Source organism: Neovison vison, chromosome 6, assembly GCF_020171115.1.
Source record: "Neovison vison isolate M4711 chromosome 6, ASM_NN_V1, whole genome shotgun sequence".
NCBI classification, from domain to species: Eukaryota; Metazoa; Chordata; class Mammalia; order Carnivora; family Mustelidae; genus Neogale; species Neogale vison.
In genome coordinates, this window is record NC_058096.1 from 201,183,126 (window position 1) to 201,206,890 (window position 23,765).

A 23,765-nucleotide genomic window follows, 5' to 3' on the forward strand; every position below is an offset into this window, starting at 1 on the left:
TTCATTTGGAGTCGGAGCACTCTTCTTTGAAATTCTAAAACCATCATTTTTCTGTCCCATGGAGGCACAGAAACAAATCAGGCGAAAGCAAAATGAAAATGATCCAAAAACTGAAAGTCTTAATGTTTCTACAAGTTTGAAGGATCAGATTCATGGACCCAAGGATCGGGGAGTGCCAAAAAATCAGGTTCCTGATCCAAAAGGCACCAGAATCTTGGCCCCAACTAGATTCACCCTCTCCACATCAGAGGGTACCGTGGAAATCTGTTGCAGGGCCTGAGGTGGCCCCAGGAGCCTGCGGGGCTGGTTAGCTAAACTTCCCTGTACACCACACCTTCCTAGACTGGGCTTCTTGCTTTATAATAAGGCAGCAGGCTTCCCCCTGGGCAATGAGCATGCAGTCCATACTAGTCTACCCCGGAGAGGACCCACTGGTCACCCCCATGTGGGTAGATTAGTTCACCCTGGGGGGTGAAGAGTATCACTCAGAAACTATGATTAGATTATGGACCAGTGAACAATGAAGCAAGGCCAACTTCCCTACAATGTGAAAAGGGAGGGAAGAGACCTCTTGGGAGGCTGGGAGCTGAGAGCAGGGATGGAACATGTTCAGTAAGCTCTATCCATCTCCTCCCTTCATATTTTTTATGGGAATGATTAACATAAGGCTGGCCAGGCGGATACCAGTTCGACAGCCAGAACCGTTTGGCACTGGGAGCTTCAGGTTTTATCCCCAGATGTTCGAAGAGGGCATACAAGGGTCAGCCTACAAAGAATATTGGATTTCCTGAAATCTACTGGAAAAAGGAATTTCATTTATGAGGAATAAAGGTGATTTCAGGGGTTTCTCTACCAGTAAAGTTAGCTAAAAAAGCGAAGCGCTCATCTATGAGGAAGATCCCACAATGTGAAAACAAGCAAGAGATACCAAGGGGTGCAAGGCTCAGGGTCAGGTTGGAGCTGGGGAGGCTTTCTGTGGGCTGTTGGGATCAAGTTCAAAGGGCAAGTCAGACCTCTGTGGGCACGACATTCAAAACTCAAAGCAGGTGAGGATTTACAAGGGGATGCAGAAATCCCGTCCTGACCTAAATCTAGTTGTTCTTCCCTCCTCTCCCCAGCTGTTTAATGAGCACCTAGTACATATCCATCATGGCATCAAGTACTAAGCTTCAGGAGAGAATGAAACAGGAGCCAGTCTGGCCTCTACTGGAAAGATGACCATTGCAGAGATAATGACACCATCATCATCGACCAGCTCGGGACGAGATGCTGCCCAAATGTTCAAGGCGCTAGAAACTGCATTACCTGGAGGAGGCCTTTCACCGGGTCCCAGAGACCCTCCCCTGGGAAGTACTCAGGAGGCTTCTACACTTCATCCACCCCATGGCCTCAGACCAGAAGGGGGTGCTGGCGAGCAGGTTAAAGCTAGGACTTTGCAGCCCAGTTACTTAATCTGCTGTCAAGTCCGTTTCCCCACTTATAAAAGGGATGTTCTATAAATATCCATATATAAAGGTGCTGCCAGGGTCAAATGAGATGATTCTTGGAAAGCGCTCAGCAAAGTGCCTCACTTGCACAGGACAGTTCCTGCTGGGAAGGCTCTCTGAGCCCACACGGTGTGCTGGCCCATTGCTCCGGGCGCTTCAGGCACACCGACGGCCAAACCAGACATAGCACCCGCTCTGTTTCATATGTACGGTCATGTTTCTAATGGAAATTAGAAAAATTCCACAATCTGGGGGGATTTGGGGGGCACAATTCCTTGGGGTGGTTACTTAATTATGTTATATAGACCAGACCCCAAATGCTACCATTAAGAGGGAAGCAGTATCTAAGATGGCTGGGGGTCAGGGCCGGGGATAACTTTAAATCAGAGAGTCAGAGTCAGAGTAGGTCTCATTGAAAGGTGATGTCTGGACAAGGACATGAAGAAAGTGAGGGGTGAGCCACCTAGAAATCTGGGGGCAGGGTGCCCCGGTCAGAGAAAACAGCCTGTGCTCATGCCCTAAGGTGACGGTGCACCAGGCATGGCTGAGAGCCACGGGCTGTGTGGAGGGCAGGAGGCCACAGCAGTGGAGAGGAGTCTGGGATGACGGGGCACCCATCGGGCCAGGCCCTCTGGACCTCTCTTGGGACTTCAGCTGAGATAGCACAGCGCAGGGAGCCGGTCACGTTTGGGGGGAGTTCACGGGCACAACCAGCCTCTGGTTTACAATGTGCTTGACTGCCTGTGGAGGGCGCCCCGAGGAAGCCGATCGATCTGAAGCCCGGGATGAAATGGGCTTTGATTGAAATTTACGTGCAGGTGTGAGAACAACCGAGGCTGGGGGAGTACAGGTGGTTTCTAGACCTGGAGGCTCCTGACCCCCGCCCCCCGGGGCACATTGCCAGATAGTAGACGTGTGCTCTGCCGTCCTCTCAGTCCTGCTAAGCACCCCCTTCAGCCCATCTGAGGACAGACGTGCAGCGAAGTGGGCAAGAGCTCACCTGACGAGGCGGCGAACCTGCAAGATGGGCTGAGTGTGAGCAGGGCTCTCCCAGACGGCCTCCGGACAGCTTCCGTTAGCAGAGCCACGGAGCCTCTGCTGGGGGCTCCTCTGTTGACTTGGCCTGACCAGCTCGCAAGCCCAGGTCCCCCACAAGCACCTGCTTGTGAGGCTTCCCGCCAAACCATCTATGGGGGTAGTTTTTTGGAGGGAGCCAATGATGAAAGGAGAAGATCCAAGGCCACTTACGAGAACCAGGCACTTGCAAACCCACATGCGTTCCCAAACCTGCCACCTTCACAAACCCGCCATGCCAAGCCCACATCCCCTTCTACTTCCTGGCAGAGCCGGCCGTCCGAGGACGCGCCCGTGGGACCCGGCCCGGAATCCTGCAGACGGCTGTCTCTTCTCCAGCACTGACGTTTGCCAAGAATTTGCTGCCCCCTTCCCCACCTCCCAGGACCTGAGACACCTGCCCCCCACCCCACGACAGCCCTGCCCAAAGAGCGTGCTGCCCCCTCCTATCCCCTAGATGAGGATACTAAGCATGGGAGCGTCAGTCACTTGCCCAGTGAAGCCTGGAGCCTTAACCACCACTCAAGAGAAGAGAGAACTCATATAAAAGCAGCACTACTTTGCAAATCTCCTTTTCACGTTTCACTAATACAGATAAGCTGTTTGTCTGAATTGAGGTATATTAGCTGTGATGTAGACTAATTAATCAATGATAGTGAATGACCAAACAGATCTCAGTGTATTTTACAGAGTGTCAGAAGTTTACTTCTCTATGTATGTTTATTCATGAGACAGGTAAAAGGAAAGGCTTAAAAATGCTTTTAAAATGCCTCTGAATACTTTAATCTTCTTATAAGTCAACCAAGACACTGCATAAGATTAATCCATATTCAGGGATAAAAATGTACTTTCTATTTTCCACATCTGAAAAACTATTGCTACCCCATCTTGAATTCAGCCAGTACTACTGCATTCTAACTATAACAAGATTTTAACAATACCGGTGCTTGTCAGTCACGGTGACAATGATGAGAATATAGCATCACGTTCCCCGCCTCCTCTGTGCCCAGCACTGATCTTGCCAGCACATCATCTCATTTCATTCTGAACAACGCTGCAAGGTGTGTATAATTAACCCCGATAGACACATGTGGGGGACAGAATTGTCAGCGTCCAGACACCACCCTCTTTGCATTAGACAATGCTGCTTCCCTACCCTTGCCCACCTACCAAGAGTCCTACTCAGTAGACCAAGAGGCGGGCGCCTGGGTGGCTCAGTGGGTTAAAAAGCCTCTACCTTCAGCTCAGGTCATGATCTCAGGGTCCTGGGATAGAGCCCCGCATCGGGTTCTCTGCTCAGCAGGGAGCCTGCCTCCCCCCTCTCTGCTTGCCTCTCTGCCTACTTGTGATCTCTATCTGTCAAATAAATAAATAAAATCTTAAAAAAAAAAAATAGACCAAGAGGAATAAAACCCAGGAAATAAGACCTTGAAGTGTCCTTACCCTGCAAACAAGGCTGAACTCATTCAAGAAGCTTCTAGCTCGGGGAGCCTGGGTGGCTCAGTGGGTTAAAGCCTCTGCCTTCAGCTCAGGTCATGATCCCAGGGTCCTGGGATCGAGCCCCGCATCGGGTTCTCTGCTCCGCAGGGAGCCTGCTTCCCCCATCACTGTCTGCCTGCCTCTCTGCATACTTGTGATCGCTGTCTGTCAAATAAATAAATAAAATCTTTAAAAAAAAAAAAAGCTTCTAGCTCTTCCTGGGGGTGACGGTTAACAAGCTAGAGTTGCCCCAGCCCCAAACCCGCCTGGCTTTATGAGGCCGGGGCTTGGACTCTGCAAACCACCTTTCCACTTTGCCAGCTGTTTCTGGCCAGGTTCTGCCGAAGGGTCACTGGGGGGTGGGGAGGGGGGTACAAGGATGGAGGAGGGACATGGCACTCACTCCCTCCTGTTCGGCTCCTGCGGGCTTCTGGTTCCCCGTGCCATCACTCCATCAAGTCTCCTTGCCCCGGCCAGGGACAGTTCATCCCCATAGCAGCGAACAAAGTTTGTTTATAGTTTTTCCAACACTCACGGAATCACGACTATTCCCTCCAAAGACCGCAGCACCCCTCCCCAAAAGCCTGCCCGCCTTCCCAACCAGTGTGCCCTTCTCAGAGGTCTGGGTCCCAGCTCCCGAGGCCTCTCCTCCCAGCTTCAAGTTTTACTAATGACCTCTCCTCCTCCCTTCCTCTCTCCCGCCTGCTCCCACCAGCCATGGGGTAGTAAAGCTGCTACTTCCATGACACCTTATACCTCTCCTTTTGCCCTCTCTGGTCAACAGCTCTTAACATCAAATTCTCTCTGTTAGAATAACTTGAGGGTTTCTGCCCCTGAGCGGACCCTGCCTGATCCATTGGGAACACTACTGTGCCGTGTGACATCCCTCAGCAGGCTCCAGCGTGGATGGTCTTCACCCTGCCAGGCCACGGAGGGGCCACAAAGACCCTCCTAACTCACAACATGTGGTCCCTGAGCCACCGACCAAAATGTCAATCCCAGGGCTGCACCTGCAGAGAACAGGACCTAGGAAACATTTTTTTTTTTTTTTTTTTTTGCAAGTGCCCCCAACCGCCAACCCCTTCGTTTGGACGCACAGGTATAGAGACAGTCTGATGTGAGTCAGGATCAAGGAACCCCAGGTTCCTAGCTGTGCACTCTGGACAAGTAAACAGATCTCTCTGAGCCTGAGCTCCCTCCCCTGTGCGGTAAGGATGGCACTAGGAGAGTCTACCCACAGCGCGGAGCTAAGAATGAAAGGCACAGAGAAAGCATTGGACTCTGGGCCTAGCATGAGACGGTGGGGGTCGAGCAGGACAGGAAGAAATGCACACTGTCGCCCACCTGTCTCCTGAGGACAGTGGCACCCAGGTGGAGGCCAAAGCCCCAAGGCAGAGCCTGCGAAGAGAAGCAGCACCTGCTGCCGCAGGAAAAGTCGGAGCCCCTGACGTGGAGTGATTTTCAATGGGCGGCAGCAGGCACGCATCAGTGGGCCTCGTTCCTGACTTGTCTCCTCGTGTTCTTCTTGCTGGAGTCTCAAGATGTCTAACACCAGCAGAAGTAATTAAAAATAAACCGGGAGACAGTGAACCACTTCAACCCTCCCTTTAACAGCAAGGAGGGCCTGCGTGAGCTCTCCCCACAGTGACTGAAAATGCCTTTTCCTGTCCTACCGTTGGCTGACCACGAGAAATGAATGTTCCTGCTATTTTCCCAAGACAGCTGTAGGATTTATCACCCTTGAAAAAATACAGCAACGACACCCACCGACTTGAAACTTTCGGACCAAAATGTGACTGCTGTCAGGGAAGGGGCAAGAAAGGGAGGGAGGGAGGAAGTCGGGGGGGGGGGGACAGAGAGATGTAACCACACAACTGAGCCCTGAAATCAAACAGCTGAGGGACACCGGGGTGTCTCGGAGCATTCGAAGGAAGCTAAAAAAAAAGGAAAAGAAAAGAAAAAAAAAGAACAAGAACAAGAAAAAGAAAACTCTACTTCCTCTATTACCTACTGCCTGGCCCCGCTGATGTCAACTATGATGAAGAGTCATGCCCAGCCAGGTCGTGCCTCGCCGGCTGGTTCCCCATGCAGCAGCAGTCAGCACTGCAGAAAACCGTCTGCTCACGTCTCTCCCCTGTTCAAGAGACTCCCATGGCTCCCCATGGCCCTTGGGTCACAGTCAAAGCTCTGTGCTGGGCCCATCTCAGCATGGAGGAGCTAACACCCGCCTGTCCTGCCAGCCCCTTTCCTGCTCGGCGCTGCCCCCTGTACCCACCAGCCTCCAGCCACCTGCGCTTCGTCCAGTTCCGTTCCCTCGGCCCTTCCCTGCCCAGCCCCCCTGACTCACACGTTTGTGAAGTCTTTGCAGGGAGACCTGCCCGGACCACCCCGTTCTCTGTCTCGGGCTGTTGTCTGTCTCCTTCAGAAGATTCATTATGGATCCTAACCAAGTGGTCTTTTCACTTGTTTGTTATCTGTGAGCTGCTGTCTGCTGCCTGGGGTCTGCTTGGAGCTGTCACGTCAGCCCCATGCTCCTGGGCTCTGGTACAGTGGCCTGGGACACAGCAGGTCCTCAGTACAAATCTGTTGAATGAATGAATCAACCCCCCCACACACACACTCACAAACCATATGGCTACTCCCTTCCCTCCACTTCCCTCTCCTTCCCTTGCCAATGTCCTCTGCCACTCTCAAGCCCCCACATTCATCTGGTTCTGTGGCATGAGGGAGAGAGCCAGAATACAGGTGGGGTGGGGGGAGCAGAGACCCCTCGCCTACAAGCAGTATGACCTAAACTCCTTCCCCAGTCCCTCTGTTTTGGGTAAATCCCTTCTCCTCCTGACCAGCTCAAGGGAAGGCAGAGAAGGAGCTTTGTAAAATCATTGGAAAATCAGAAAAGGAAACAATGTAGTTTAGGAAAAAAGGTAAGAACAAAATCTCCCTTTTCGATTGTTTGAGACTATTTAAGGCCTGGGTTCTTAGAAGGATGAGCACGGACTCAGCTCAGAAACTCTGCTCCAGAGGGGTACATGTCCTGTGGAAAGAGGCAGAGGGAGGAGTACTTGAGCTTTCCCAAACCACCCCAGGGGCACTAAGACAGAGCTCAGCCTTCTAATACCTCCTTGAGGCCACAAAGACATGGCTGGTTTGAGGTTTCAGCTCTCAAATTATGCCAAGCCGGGGAGGCCGGGGGCAGAAACCCCCAGAGAGCTCCTTCTTGGGATCTCTGTGACATAGGTCAAAGGAGAGTGACTTCCAAAAGTGAAGCATTTCCAAAAGTGCTCCAAATCCAGACCCCCAAACCATTCAGTATCAAAGGCTTCCCCTGGACCCCAAACCAGGGTTGCGGATCTAGCTGCAACCCTCTGTGCCATCGCCAACAGCTCACCAAGGATCCTTCAGGAACCCTAAGCCCTGCTTGTCTGTCCAAGGACCTCACCACAGCTCCTGTCCTCGCTTTCATTCTGGATGTAACTGATAATAGGACACAGAGCACACATAACCAAAATAGCAAGCACCTTTCAGGTTCTTTCTAAAAGAGGAAAACCACTTAATCATGCCCAGACAGCCTCGACCTAAAGCCACCCATTTGCCATCCAGTTACTCTCTGCCTGCAGCCTCAAGGGGTCCCAAACCTTTGACATTCCGCAGACCAGCACCCCCCCACACACACTTGGGGGTGGGAAGGTTTCAAGGACAAGAACTCGTTTCCTGGGTGACAGTGCGGTGGTATGGACAAGCAGCTCTTCCGGAGTCCTACTGCCGTTTGGTTTGCTTTCCCCTTCAGCTTGTCCGCATCCCAGTTCAGGGGACAGCCTCCTTGTTTGATGCTGGCCTGCCAGTTCCGCTCCAAACGCTAGTCGCAAAGCCCTGACTCAATTACGTGGCTTCAGTCTCCTCCTTTGTATAAAGGGGATAGAGGACAGCTCGCCTCCTGGGGTTCCATGCAAATTAAATGTATGTGTACCATTGAGAATGGCACCTGTCCCTTGGCATTTGATAAGGATGAGCTGTCCTGAGTTCTGTATATAGATTTCTGCACAAGAAATTTGTTGGAGGCATTCTCTCATTGAGAGAGACTCAGGCTCAGGGAAGTGTAGGGAGCATCTTGGTGCAGACCCACATGAAGGACAGATTATGCAGGGATGTCTAATGGGCACAGAAGGGTCACTATCCACGCTGCATGCTCCGGCAAGTTTCTACCACTTTACCGGCAGCAGAAGCGAATGGAGATTCCTCCATGTGTTGTGCGGCGGCTGCAGCCCCATCTCACTCCCCGGGGGTATCACACACAGCAGAGGGAGTGATTCATCCCCTGGGCAGGTGGATTCTGACAGGCATCCTGGGGATCCTGCTGTCCTTGGATTCGAGGAGTCTCTGGCTTCCTGGGTCTCAGCAAAGAGGGAATGTGATTCTCTCTGGGGTGTTCCCTTTGTTACTCAGGTGATACGAAAACTGTGACACTGCCACATGCTCCCATCACCACCAAAATAGGATTCAAGGGGCAGTCAAGCCTGATGGTTAGGAAGACTCTACGTGCTGGGCGCTGGGTCCAGCCCCAGGCTGGGGCCCCGCAGCACAGCCCCTTCCTGAACTGCCCCAGGATCAGCCCTCTATCTTGGCCCTGGTGGCAGCGCTGATGGAAAAGGCGGAAAAAACAGAAAACTACTCAGGCCAGGAGAGCAGAAAGCACTGCTCCAAACGTGGGAGAGACCCCAAGGCACAGAGAGAGGGATTTCTCATCAAGACTTCCACCCCTCAGCCACTGGTTATATGGCTAGTATAGTTCATTCAAGTGGAAAAGAGGAGTGGAAAGGAGGTGGAAAAACCACCAAGAATTCTGTTGAATTCAGCAAATGCACGGATTTCCAAGGGCATCTCAATGACTTTTAACCACCCACTGATTGATTCCTTTAAATCAGGGGTTGACAAACTTGCTAAAAGGCTAGATTCCTTAAATCACTTTCCCACTTTCCTTACCTATCCACTCTCCCCTCTGTCTTACGCAACAGGGAAGGTAATGATAAATCATTCCATGACCTTCTTCTTCTTCTTCTTCTTTTTTTTTTTTTAGTTCACTTGGAAGAGCAACTATATAGGTGGCAGGTATGACCATTTTTCTAACTTAAATGCAGGCAGTTTTATTTCTTGAGCAGATCCTGGAATGAGTCCCTTCCATGGAGAGAAGTTCATATTTTATTCCAAGTATGCAAGAGTGGCTGTTAAGCTGCTAACCAATGGATATTAAGCAAAAGTAAATGGCATCCAATAAATGAATAAATAGTTCCTCATTTCTGCCCTCGGAAAGAAAATGCTGGCAAGGGACACATTGCATGGCAATCATGATGCCGTCTTTGGACTCACAGTTAAATCATCAATAATGGATTCCTTCTTCCAACTCATTCTAAAATGTTTTATTAAGCGGGCGCCTTGAACGAGGTCCTGGTTAGGTGATAGACAGCTTTAAAAAATGACACCCACAAGTGCCCTTCTGGCCTGCTCCCCACTTACTTCTGCTTTCCCCTTTTGGCATCCCACTGCCATACTGTAAGCAAGTCCAGGCTACTGAACTGAGGGGAGAGGCCTCCCAGTGTGGCTCCGGAGGGTGAGACATCACATAGGCAGGTCTTCTGGAGGAGAACCCAGACAGCCCAGACAAGCTCCCAACCTCATTCCGCTTCATCAGGGACTCGACCTGACACCACATGGAGCACAATCACCACCCAGTTAACCCACAGATTTGCAAGAGATGATAAAGTGTTCTCTTAAGCCATTCAGTTTGGGGATGTTTAATTGGATTGTTAAGATGAATGATTTCCTCTCTTTCTCCCCTTCTCCTCGTCTCTCCTATTAGTTTTCTATTGTTGCTTCACAAGTTACCACAAATGTCGTGGCTTAAAACACACACTTGCAACCCCCCTCTGGGTCAGGAATCTGGGCACAACTTAGCTTAGCCTTCTGTCTGGGATCTCACGAAGCTGCCATCAAGGTATGGACTGGGCTGCACTTTTATCTGGGGGCTCAGCTGGGGAAAAACCTGCCTCCAAGCCCATTCAAATCATTGGCAGGATTCCTTTCCTTGTGGCTGCAAGACTGAGGGCTCAGCTTTTTGCTGGCTGTTAGCTGGAGGATGTCCTCGGTCCCAAAAGATGCCCCCAGTTCCTTGCCCATGGGCTTCTCCAAAAGCTGCTTACTTCATCTAACTGGAAAGGAGAACCCCTCTGCCTTCAGGAAGGGTGCAGGCCCCTTTTTTAAAGATCTTCTAAGTAAGGCTCCCCCAGGATATCCTTTTTGATGAACTCAAACCAACTAACTTGAGACCTTAATGATATCTACAAAATCCCCTGACCTTATATTCTATTGGTTAGAATCAAGTCACAAGGTCCACTCATACTCAAGGTGAGGAGATTATACAGGCGGTAAACACCCAGAGGCAGGTGTCTCTATGCCACATTTCTCAGCAGCGCTGGGATATGCTGCATGGTAGAGGTACTGTTCAGAGATACAGAATCTGTCCCCAAGAACTCACCAAACCAGTGAAGATGAAAGACAGGCCTAGAAGTATTTACAGTGCTGAACATGAACACAGGGCCCGGCTGGGGCTCTGGGCATGGCTGAGTATGAGGTGCCGGGGGGCTGTGAACTTCAAACCCAGACTAGGGAACTAGGCTGGTGCGTTTGGTGTGGCGGTGGGCAGTAAGGCAGTGGGAGGGAGGAGGAGAGAAGAAGGGGAAGACAGAATGGTGAGATCATGGTCAAAAGCAGCATACACCTGCCATCTCAGGGGCAGCCATATCTCAGCTCCAGGCTTTTTTTTTTTTTTTTTTTCCATATAAGAATGTTAGCTCCCAAGTGCCAAGTATACCCATTTATGAGAGAAACTAAAACAAAAATTTTATATACTCTCTCCAGACTTTTAAATGACGATCAGTAAATAGCAATTTTAAAACAAAAGTATGAGCCAGGAAACACAAAGTTGTGTGCTGCATTTGACTAAGGGAATAGGTTCTTATAAATAGCGGGAACAAAAGTAGCCGAGCCCACAGAGGAACCAAACGCTATTCCTTGGGTTGCTTCTTACTTACAGGAGTCGTTCCCCAAGTGTGCGGCACCCACATCACCTGGGAACTTGTGAGAAATGCACATTCTCAGGCCCTAGCCCTACTGGATCAGAAACTCCTAGTGTGGGGTAAGCAGTTGGTGTTGGAACAAGTCCTCCAGATGATTCTGATGCTTGCTCAAGCTTGAGAACCATGGTCTTAATGGGAATCACCTTTCAGCCTTAAGACCATTTTCCTTTCTTCTGAGTTTACTTCCTGTTTCTATAATCTTGAAGATTGCCAAATATAGCATGACATAACCCTCTACCAAATATCTAATGTGTAGAATCAACACACGGGGATCCATGCAGCCTCACTACCTGCATTTCCACAGAGAAGTCATCAAGAAGAATGTGTGTGTGTATGTATATGAACAGCATAGAACTCTCCAGAATGGAACAGGAGGGACAGGATCCTGCTATGAATTTCCAATCATAGAAGACTTTCTTGTTATAAAAGCAAATCTGCTTTGACTTGATAATACTTTGTAAGTAGATGAAGCTCCTTGATGTAATGTTGAAATCTCCAAGATCTGGTTCCAATTAATCCAAGAAAGCACCAGGCCTAAAATCAATATTGTATTTTTGGCAAGATATGTTTAAATTTGTCTTTTATCTACAGTCTCTTCAATAAATGGTGCTGGGAAAATTGGACAGCTATATGTAGAAGAATGAAACTAGACCATTCTATTACACCATACATAAAGATAAACTTGAAATGGATAAAAGACCTCAATGTGAGACAGGAATCCATCAGAATCCTAGAGGAGAACAGAGGTAGTAACCTCTTTGATATCAGCCAGAGCAACTTCTTTCAAGATATGTCTCCAAAGGGAAAGGAAACAAAAGCAAAAATGAACTTTTGGGACTTCATCAAGATCAAAAGCTTCTGCACAGCAAAGAAAACAGTCAACAAAACAAAGAGGCAACCCACGGAATGGGAGAAGATATTTGCAAATGACAGTACAGACAAAAGGCTGATATCCAGGATCTATAAAGAACTTCTCAAACTCAACACACACAAAACAGATAATCATATCAAAAAAATGGGCAGAAGATATGAACAGACACATCTCCAATGAAGACATACAAATGGCTATCTGACATATGAAAAATTGTTCATCATCACTAGCCATCAGGGAGATTCATATTAAAACCACATTGAGATACCACCTTACACCAGTTAGGATGGCCAAAATTAGCAAGACAGGAAACAACGTGTGTTGGAGAGGATGTGGAGAAAGGGGAACCCTCTCACTCTGTTGGTGGGAATGCAAGTTGGTGCAGCCACTTTGGAGAACAGTGTGGCGATTCCTCAAGAAATTAAAAATAGCTTCCCTATGACCCTGTAATTGCACTCCTGGGTATTTACCCCAAAGATACAGATGTAGTGAAAAGAAGGGCCATCTGTACCCCAATGTTTATAGCAGCAATGGCCATGGTCACCAAACTGTGGAAAGAACCAAGATGCCCTTCAACGAACGAATGGATAAGGAAGATATGGTCCATATACACTATGGAGTATTGTGCTTCCATCAGAAAGGATGAATACCCAACTTTTGTATCAATATGGACGGGACTAGAAGAGATTATGCTGAGTGAAGTAAGTCAAGCAGAGAGAGTCAATTATCATACGGTTTCACTTATTTGTGGAGCATAAGAAATAACATGGAGGACATGGGGAGATGAGAGGAGAAGGGAGTTGAGGGAAATTGGAAGGGAAGGTGAACCATGAGAGACTATGGACTCTGAAAAACAACCTGAGGGTTTTGAAGGGGCAGAGGTGGGAGGTTGGGGGAGCCAGGTGGTGGGTATTAAGGAGGGCACGTATTGCATGGAGCACTGGGTATGGTGCAAAAACAACAAATACTGTTACACCAAAAAGAAATTTTTTAAAAAATTTGTCTTTTATTTGAAGCCCTTGTCCTCTGCCTCTTACCGCAGGTAAGGACTGGATGTTTAAATACCAATATTACTGGGCAACTGCTCTCCACCAAGTATCACCATGTGGGAAGAAGTCATAGAGTTCAGTATAGGAGGACTTGTCTGATAATTTATTTGGCCTTAATGGAGCTGCTTATAAAAAGCCCCTTCACTTTCTTCTTTTTATGTCAGATGGTCCTAAATAATTCAAAATACCTTCCAACATGCTATGCAATGTCATGGCATCTGCAAACATTCTACATGACCACAGAATGTCAATGGCCCTACCCATGTTTACTAGTGCTGTGGCCTCCCACCCCACTGGGCCTCTCCGTCATTCAGACACACCTTAGGATTGTGCATTAGGCACTGGTCATGAGCCTAGCACTGTGACATATGATCCACAGGGTCCACACATATCTAGCATGTTCCTCCCTCCACATGACATATGTCCACCCAAGAATTAAGTCCCCGGAAATCATCACCCAAAATCCCACATCTAAAATACCTTGTCTAATAGAGAATTCCCATCTTATTCAAGGGTTGGGTTCTAAAGGCAGTGCTTATTGTGGGAGCTGCCATCAGCCAGATTTATTCCTGGACATCACTTAGGCAGGTGCCATGGCAGAGTCCCACATTGTCTTAGGAAGCCTGGCATGACTAACTTTTCCTCCAGCTTCAGCAGTGATGGCTGGGCACCAGAGCAAGGATTAGGCATCCCTTTAGGGACCATGTTGTACAAAACGGATGTGTCTTTAAAAAGCAGACGTACACTTGATGAGGTGAGATGTCAGTGTTAGCAGAGAAATTGCAGGGACCACGAATGACTAAGGGAACTTGGAATGACATATCAGGTTCCCTCAAGGGTATGTACTCTTTGGATACAGCCGAGGACACAGCTGTCATTTGTCTTCTCTTTCTTTTTGCCGAGTATGTATGGTTAGTTCAGTTCCGAGAAATTAAATACACAAAGTAGAAAAAGTAGGATGGACTTGGTTTGAAGGATCTTACAGACACAGAGTAATGCTATTGGCTCATGGGACATGAGAGAGCCTTTGTGATGTCCCCGAGATAGCACCCTCTCTGACTGACCTTTTTCCTGTGAAAATTCCACCATTCAGGTGAGAAGGGGATGATGGACTGCTAATCTACTAATTGGTGCCCACCAGAGGAATTTATTAAAAACATGGATTACTACACCACATCCTTAGACAATTTGATTCTGTAGGTATGGGATAGAGTACAAGTATCCATAATCTAAAAATCTCCCCAGAGAATCCAAACTAGCTAACAGCTTAAGGAACATCTGGGTTTAGGCACTCAGATACACCAAAAATGTTAATATTCATCACTGATATCCTAACATATGGATTCATCAGATAAATAAATGTTAACCTGGAAAGCAAAGAAGGAATTAGAATAGAGAACAAGCTTTGACAGGGTGGGGAACAGCCCTGGGGGACAGAGAGAAGCTGAGAGAAGCTTCCGGGTGATCACGAGGGTACAGAAGGAGGAACCACAGAAGTCGAGAAGCATCCAGGAGATGACTGTGTGGCCACCATGGCTGACTTCACCATCTACAGATGCTGGACTCACCGAGCAGCTCTGGCTCCATGGAAAACCAATGTGCTGCCCAATATGGACAAAGCACTTTTCTCAATGAAACATTCCACTGAACACATCTACCATGTCTTTATGGGTTTCTTCTCTCCCCCCAAAAGATTTCATTTTGAAACAAGGAAAGTCGTCAGATTTGGTTTGGTCAACCAGAAGACACGAGACTGAAAAACCATAGGTCATTGTGAGATGGAGTCTAGATGGGGCACCTAACCCTGGACAACCTGGGGGTCACAGCACAACACAGGTTCTCTGTCAACTGTGCTGCATGGCGGCACAGGTACCTCACCTTGCGATCTGGCCAGTTGTATTTGGCAAAGATGGTATCATAGGTGTCCACCGCCCCGTCGGTGATGAGCATGATGGCCTGGCTGCAGATGCTTCCTTGTCCTGTGTGGTTGAACTGGGAGAAGAAACAAGTTCAAATTAAAAAACACACTAGAGACGTCTGTACTTCCACAAGACTTCAGAGACAGGGGGCTCAGGAAGCCTCCCCAAACAAGAGCTCGTTCTGCAAAACAGAACCTATACCATAATCTCCTCCCTATGCATTCACCCAATTTGCTTTGACAAACTGGAACTAAACACTGGCCATGGAGGGAATTTCTGAAAAACACACGCAAGATGGGAAGTGAGACTCTAGGACAAATAACCTCTCTTTCCTTCAGGCACAGATAGTGCCTCAGAATGTAAGCCCCTAAAGCATTGGCACAGTCACCCTTTAGGGACACATGAGCCGCAGAATAAGAGGCAGGCAACGTCTCTTTCAAAATCTAAAGGAGTCTGGTTTGATGTGATATAGGATACAATCAGTGAGGTATTGGACACATGGAGAATAGAGTCAGGAACGTGTCAATTCAGACTAGAAGCCTAAGCACTCTTTTTGTAGGGTTTGTTTTAAATATATATTTGTTAGCATGTAACATTACATATTAGTTTATATGGCTTATAAGGGATAGCAGACTGAAATTCTAAGATTGTGCCCACTGGTGTGCAAGACCCTAAATATCTTCAACTTTCAGTTTTATGTGGCATTGTAAAAGTTCCCAGGCTTTGTGAGTGGTAGACCGGGTTAGACTGGTCACCAGAAGTCGATGTCCATCCCTTGAATCAGGGGTGAAGAATTCTCTTAAAGAATACTATCAATGCTGCAATTCAAAGCAACACCAGGTCCTTTAAAAACCCTACAATTGGAGCACATGGTGGTTCAGTCAGTTAAGTGTCTGCGTTTAGCTCAGAGTCCTGGGATAGAGTCCCACATCGGGCTCCCTGCTCAGTGGGGAGTCTGCTTCTCCTACTCCCTCTTCCCTCCCCTCTACTCACACTCTCTCTCTTTTTCAAATAAATAAAATCTTAAATAAATTGAATAAATAAATAATCAAAATTGAACCCCCCCACAATTAACATGACAATGCCAAGGCATGAAAGCATACAAGAAGTCTTTAACATTCAGCAGTGAAAACTCCGACCATTTTAAGTGGTGACATTTCTTTATTAACTCTAACGTTATTTACTAAGTGCCCACACAGAGCTGGAGCTGAAACATGCAAAAATCCCTTCCCTCCTGTTGTTCATAATTCTATGTGGGGAGATATACAGAACAAAGAAAATAAGTCAATTTTGTTGTATGTGTGATAACAGTGATGGTAAGGAACCAAAAAAAAAAAAAAAAGAAGAAGAAGAAGAAGCAGCAAGAAAAAAGAGCAGGGGGATAAGAAACGGGAGAGAGCAACTTTAGAAAAAACTAGAGAAGATCTCCCTGAGAAGGTGACGTATGAGTGACTCCTGCAGGAGTTGAGCATCTGCGGGAGGGACGTCCCAGAGAGGGCCAAGAGCACACGCAAAGGCACTGAGTGGGCACATTCGATCTGTTGACCAAGACACTGGGGAAGGATGGAGTCCATTCCTGGATTTGCTGCTGGGTGCTGCTGAAGCAGAGGGGTAGTAAAGCATTCAAGGTGAGATTTAATGCCTCGTCTCTGCGTACTTAGAATTCGGATGTTAGAGATTGATTTCAACTCAAGAGAGAAAACTGCAACTAACCGCATGAATGAATGGATAGAAGGATGGATGTTAGGGAGGGAAGCTTTGCTCTGCCCCAATATGGCCCTGAGCAATTCCTTCCTCCCTCCCTCCCTGTTTTCCTTTCTTCCTTCCTCTCTTCCTCACTCTCTCCCTCCTTCCTTTCCTTCCTCCATCCCTCCTCCTTTCTTTTCTCCCTCCCTCCTTCCTTCCTCCCTCCTTCCTTTCCTTTCTTCCTTCCTTCCCCTCCCCTCTGAAAGACCCACCTTCACTAAGCTTCATAGTCTCAATAACTGACATTGTCCCTTCCACTCTGAGACACTGCTAAGATTCTATCGTCATAGTGTATTTTCTTCCTTGCTGTGGTAGAAAGAAACGTACCCCGTGGTCCTGTCTTATCAACAAGTTTTTCTGGCAGTGTTTGGGGGGAGCCTACGTTCAACACATCTTCAGATCATTGACTAAACCCAGCAGTGGACCACTGAATAAAAGTGATCTTTGCTTCAGTTTGCAGAGGCTAAAGAAAGGGGGGGGGGGAATCAAGACACCTTGCAACTGTTGTGCATGCAACTTATTGGAAAGCATGTTGGCAACATTCTTCCAAATGAAAGGCAAGAAAGAAAGGGAAATGAAGATATCTGAATAATGCAGACTGGAAGAAGGGGCTGCCCTGAGCTGTTTATTTAAAAACATCACTTTCCTCTCTGGCTGAGTCCCTGGTATTCTCTGCGGCAATCTGCAGTTGGAGAATTTTGAAGAATGCAATTAAATTCAAATGCTTTGATGAGTAATATCTCTTCTCTTCATATTTGTCTAGAACTTTTTTTTTTATTGAATAGCGGGAGTGATGAAAGTGTTTTCCATAATAATAACAATGACAAGGGCCTGATGATGAACTACAATTAGCTCAGTGATTCATCAGTTAGCAGCGAAAATTTCAATGCATCCTGACATTTAGAGCATTTGGTTGTGATTAACAGTCTTTGAAATGTCACCGAATTTTATTTAATTGGCTAAGAAAAATTTTTAAAAGGTAATCACCGCAAAGATCATATTCATCGCCAAAAAAGATAATTGCGGCTGTCACATGACAAAGTAGATGCTAACTACTGTAGCAGACTGGCTCTGTGTTCTTACAGAAACTAATGAATGCAGCAGAGATCAAGAGCTAGAAGGGTCTTAGAAGTTTATTCGAATACTCCTTTCAAAGCCATTTGTACAACAACTGTAAGCCTTTAAGTCATTGGAGCAAATACTGACACTGAAATGCAGGTAATTGCAAAATCAAATTTGCTTGATTCAGTTAGAGTAACCTCTGAACCATTCTGAGCCCCAGCCACAATCACACTTGCGATTATGTGTGTGTGTGTGTGTGTGTGTGTGTGAGAGAGAGAGAGAGAGAGAGAAAGACACACACACACACACACACACACACACAGGGAGAAGGTATGCTTATGTGGTTGGGAATTAACTATTCATATTGGCTTCCAAGGGCAGGCTTAATACATAGAAGAGAATTATACCACTTAAAGGTCATATTGATGAAGTGGAAAATAGCTAAAGCTTCATTTTCATGGGAGATTAACCATCTCTGTGTTTTTCAGAATGTTTGGCTATTTAAAAGCCCAGTGGCAAGTGATGAGATGGAAATGTTTCTCTCTATGAAATAAACGAGCACTGAAAATAGGGTGCCACCCACCCACCAACCTCCATCAAAGATATTCTGTAACATTTGTGTTCCTTCCATTTCTTGCTATCTGGAATTTACACTAGATCCACTGGGTTTTCTGATTGGCCAGACCCCAGAAAAATCCCCCAGAGGGATTTTATAGGCAAAGGCAGAGCAGGGAGGCATGCGGAAGGTTTCCCTGGTTCAAAACTATTTTTGTAACCAGGATTTAAGGAAAGAAATCTGCCACGTGTTGGTGATTTCTCTGGATCTGAGAGGTGCTGGGAGGTTAGTATCTTGGAGCATACAAACATATTATGCCTGAAGGTGGACTTGGTGAGCTGTGACTTCTACAAGAGTCTAACTGTGAGGTTCTGATATGATATAAAGAGTTCTTGAGCCAATGTGTTTGGGTACCAGCATAAATACATCTTGAACAGGTCTGTTATGCACAGGCGCACTGTGAGTCTCTGAGAAAGGAGGATGGCATCTAGCCACCGTGACAACACTTATGCTGGACTACCTCGCAGACCAGCATGAGCTGGGCATGTGGTGGGAAACACTGGCTTGGAAGGGTCTGGGAACAAAACCAATAAGTGGACAGGATGGGCAGAGAGAAGGTCAGAGGGCAAGGAAAAAGAGAGAGGGGACAATGAAGGCAAGCAGATGATCCTGAGGACGGGGGCAGGAAGTAAGACCGAAGCATCAGGAGCTCGAGTTGCTTCTAGAAGCCAAAAGCAGCCCGGCTAGAGTGGAGGTTGCCCACTGTCTCCATGGTCACAGAGATGGCTCTCCCCACCCACCCCAGCCCTGCTGAAAGGGATGCAGGTATGGCTTCATTGTTGCTGAATCCTCAACCCTGGTCTACCAGGGTCAGGTTCATGGGCATGTGATGTTGTACAGGACCCCTCGCTCCATTTAACACTTTGCTCCCTTTCTCTTAAGAGGCTTAATGACTTTTGGACAATGGACCTGCAACTTCATTTTGCCCTGGACTTCACCAATTATGTGGCCAATGCTCTGTCTATTCCTGTTTCCATTTTACAGAAGAGGAAAATAAAGGTGAGGCTAAGCAGAGTTTTCTCAAGGTCACACAGCAAGCTCTGACCAAGTCAGGCTTCTCAGCCCAACCTGCCTGACTCCAGAGACCACAGACTTCACATGACAAGCATCCCCCAAACTTGCTCCTTCCTGCTTCTGCCAAAGAGCCAGGAAACAGAAATTTGCTGCAGGGCAGCTCTCCACGCAAGAGACTCACCAGCTCAGAGTAGCCTCCCCCTGCTGTAGACAAGAGGCTCTTGAGATGAAAAAACAGAATCAATTTTATCATTGTGACAAGTCCTTCCAATACGACCCTCTGGAAAGAGACTGTGAAGATGCAGAGCTTGGTATCTCCAAGCCTGGAGAAGGTTCCAAGCCCTATCCAGAGTTCAACTCAGAATTTAAAGGTGCAGCTTGGTCCCTTGCCCTATTCAGCTATGTTGATACATTATTCATAAGCTGTTAACAGGGATGGGCTGTCCCAAACACTGAACCTCACCTACGTGTGAATTCTCTGCAGCCAGCAGCCCCGGGGCAGCAAAGTAGGAGGCAATAGCCATGGGTTTAACTTGAGTTTAATTCAAGATGCTGATGTGGCACCTTACCTCCTGATTTTTTCCTCCCCTACCCTCTGGACACTGGCTCAAGACCGAAACCTAAACGGCCTTCCGTCTGCGCATAGATATTAATGGTAAAAGGGAGTCGAGAATCAGGGCTTACCCTCTGCTGGAGAGGCCAGCGTCGCTGAGTAACTAAAGCTCGAGTTTTGGAGTTGGGCACAATTGACCGCCGGGATGAGCCATGTGACGGTGGGTGGGAGCTCTCCTGCACACTAACACTGGGGCCCCCCACAGCAGCCTGGAGACTGAGTGCCATGAGGCCGCTGAGCCTCTAGGGGCTCTCCCAAGTCCCATAACACCGCAACGGGACTGTGGCTCCGTTTAGTGCCTGTTTGCACTCAGTTCTCCCCCATGCCTCTCCCCAGGATGCCACAGTCTCCAGGCTCCCCAGGAGTTTTGACCAGGTTCACCCAAAGGAGAATACTAGAGGGTACAAGGGAGAAGCCAAGGCTTTCCTCAGCTAAGTCTCTCTTTCTCGGATTCAGGGGCGTGGGCGCTTTCTGGCAATGGCTGCATCTTTTCCAAGACACCAGCTTCCACAGGGCAGGCCTTCCCCCTGTGACCCAGCTCTCGCTGGGCAGCCCCTCCACGGTTCGATTCCCATCTGGATGGTCACGGGGCGGAGGCTCCAATGGAGTCCCTCCCTCCTGCTGGTGCTAATTCCAAGATGGTTTCGTTCTCTGTTTGGTTTCTGACCTTTTCCATCCCTTATGCAGACAAAACCCTGAAGTAAACCCATGCTGTTGGACACACCTAGAGCCATTTCTTTTTCTTTTTCTTTTTTTTTTTTTACTTCTTAATATCCTAACCTTCCTCCCCAGTCCAAGACATCAGTACGTGTCACCCAGATAATGTCAAGGCCTCCCTGTGGCTGTCTTTGTTTCTCAGTATAACAGTCAGAGAAATCCTGCTAAAACTCAAGTTGGTCACGTCTTCCCCTGCTCAGACTCCAGGGACTGTCCATCCCACACAGAGCAAGAGCCCAAGTCCCCACAGGAGTCATGAGGTCTGGTCCCTGCTCCCTCCCTGATCTCATTCCCTAGCCTTCTCTCCCCAACTTGGCTCCTAACACTGCTCTCCTTGCTGTATGGCACATATGCCAAACAGCTCTGCCTCAGGGCCTTTGTACCTGTTCCTCTTGCTGGAAACTTCTTCCCCAAAATGAAATCGCTGCTCCCTCACTTCTTTAAGGTCTCTACTCCCCCCAAGGGCACCTAGGAGAGCTCTTTCGCGACTGCGCTGTATAAAGCAGCAAGTTCTTATTACGCTAGAACAATGGGGCTGTTGTTCTCCATAAGACGACACACTTCATCTGCCTCTTCCCATTAGATCTGGGGTCAGTAAACTTCCTCTGTAAAGGGCCACACGGTAACTATTTTACGTTTTACAGACCATATGGTCTCTGTCAGAACTAATCAACTCCGCCCTTGTAATGCAAAAGCAGCCAAAGAGGATAGGTAACCAGGTGTGCATGCATGCAGTCCCATAAAACAATTTTTACAAAAACAAGATGCAGGCTGGATTTGGCTCATGGGCCATACTTTCCAAGCTTTTGCACTGGAACATGAGCTCTATTAAGGCAAACACTTTGTCTAGTCTGTTCTCTGATGTGTTCTCAGTGTTTGGCATTAAATGATACAGTACCTGTATTAATAAAGAGAGTCATTGTGTTCCTAATACTATGCCAGACTAAAAAGAACACAAAAGTCACACATGCATATTCTTTTAGCTTAACACATTTGGATTCAAAGGGCAGAGTCACCAGCCCAGGACCCCCAGAGGTTTTCATGGAACGTTAACAGGTGCTACTTGAAAATCAGATTCTTGTTCTAAGAGGTGTAAGGAACGGTCGGTTGAGCAGCATTCCTTCCTGTTGTGCTTCCTGGAAACTTGATTATGTTACTGCGGATCATGAATCTGCAAGGGGCCAGAAGAGAGGGAAGGATGGGTAGGGCGCTCCCTAAGCCTACTGCACAGAGAAAGCCCTTCTGCTAAACATTGCCACAGGCAGGGATCCAGTGTGAAACACAATGAGAATGAGTCCACACTATGAAGAAACTGAAAGTTTCTGAGACGAGATCTGCATTGGAAGGTATTCAAGTGGGGGTGGTCCCAGAGTCAACAAGCACGGCGGGTGAGAGCCCCAATCAGAGGGCATGAGTGGCTCTGTCTGTCTGGGGTGGGGGGATTGGTCTGGCCTCACTGGCTGGATCTGGTTCCCCAGATGACTCAAATGGCCAGCCTCGCCCTCCCACCTGGTGCCTATAGATATCACTCAGTGACAGCCAGGGTCAATAGTAGTGCTGGTCCACCATAAATAAATAAATAAATAAATAGATAGATAGATAAATAAAATAAACTTAATAAAATAAAATAAAATTCCATCTCTTCTCCCAGACATAAGAAAGGCAAATTAAAGAGGAGCTTACGTCACTGAGAATGTTGAAGGCCTCGTTCAGAGCTATATCCAGCATTCCAATTCCTTTGGCAAAAAGTTTGTCCAGATGCTCCCGGAAATGCTGGAACAACAGAGTAGAGAATACATTAGCATCCAAATTGTTACATGAAATGCCATTCTCTAACGAACAGGTGCACACTAAGACCAACGAGTCTTGGACCAAAATGGTCATAATGTGTTTTTATCCTTCAGCATTCAAAACATAAGAACCTAGTCAATATAAAATTTACCTTCCATATGCATTTTCAGCTTTGATTACATTCTAGAAAATTCTGGTAGAAAGCACTTAATTTATCTGAAGTTCCTACTTTTCTTTCTAGTTTCAGCTTTCATGACCCACACTATCCCCTTTGACTCTCGAGTTTCCTGCTCCTGATCACACCTGGGACTCTACACATGCTCTCCTCTACTGGGAATCCCCTCTCCATCCATTTCCTAGCTCTCCTGCCACATTTTTCCCCCACCTACCTTTGGGACCTCAGTTTGGACATCACCCCCTTCTGGCCTAGGGGAACCTCCCAGACCCCTATCTCTGAGACCGCCTCAGAATGCTTCCAGAATCCTACCCCATGATGCATCCCATGCACTTAGTACTTTGCATGGGCCAGTTAGATTCTGCCCCCATCCAAGACTATGACATTCCAGAGACTAGGCATGTCCAGTGGCCTACTCTGTCTCCCTTGATGACCACACATCTGATACACAAAAGCTTTCCAAAGAGCAAGAATAAAGACTGGATCACAAGCGAGCAAGATGGCAGAGGAGTAGACCTAAATTTCATCTGGTCCCAGGAATTCAGCTAGATAGTTATCAAACCATTCTGAACACCTACAAACTCAACAGGAGATTGAAGAGAAGAGCAGCAATTCCAGGAGCAGAAAAGCAACCACATTCTGGAAGGTAGGATGTGCAGAGAAGTGAATCCAAGGCAATATTTGGAAAGATAGACCACAGGGGGAGGGAGCCTCTGCCAGCCGGCTCCCGGCAAGTGAGAGGGCAATGGAGCACAAAATCGGAACTTTTATAAGTCTGCTCCACTGAGAGGCATCACTCCAGTAACTAAATGGGGTGGAACCCTTGCTGGGACAATGTACTCTCAGGTCCCATGGGGTGGGAGGGGGACCTTTTTTTTTTTTTTTTTTTTTTTTTACTATTTTTCTTAACTTATCAATTTGTTTTTTAAAAATCTTTTCTACTTTTCATCTTTAAGAAAGATCGGGGGTGTCTGCGGCAGAGCTACCAGGTATCAGAGCAGGGAAGCCTGCAGTAGAGACTG

At 47.5% G+C, this 23,765-nt stretch overlaps 1 protein-coding gene across 3 annotated transcripts in view; it reads right to left on the reverse strand.

Moving 5' to 3' along the window:
• Positions 1-23,765, reverse strand: part of CACNA2D3 (calcium voltage-gated channel auxiliary subunit alpha2delta 3) — an 863,447-nt gene that overhangs the window by 377,578 nt on the left and 462,104 nt on the right. For all 3 annotated transcript variants that reach the window (XM_044253365.1, XM_044253364.1, XM_044253363.1), the window contains 2 exons: positions 22,461-22,550; positions 14,969-15,082 (listed from right to left, as the gene is read on the reverse strand). In XM_044253365.1, coding sequence (XP_044109300.1) covers positions 14,969-15,082; positions 22,461-22,550 — 204 coding nt within the window. The remainder of the gene's footprint in view (positions 1-14,968; positions 15,083-22,460; positions 22,551-23,765) is intronic.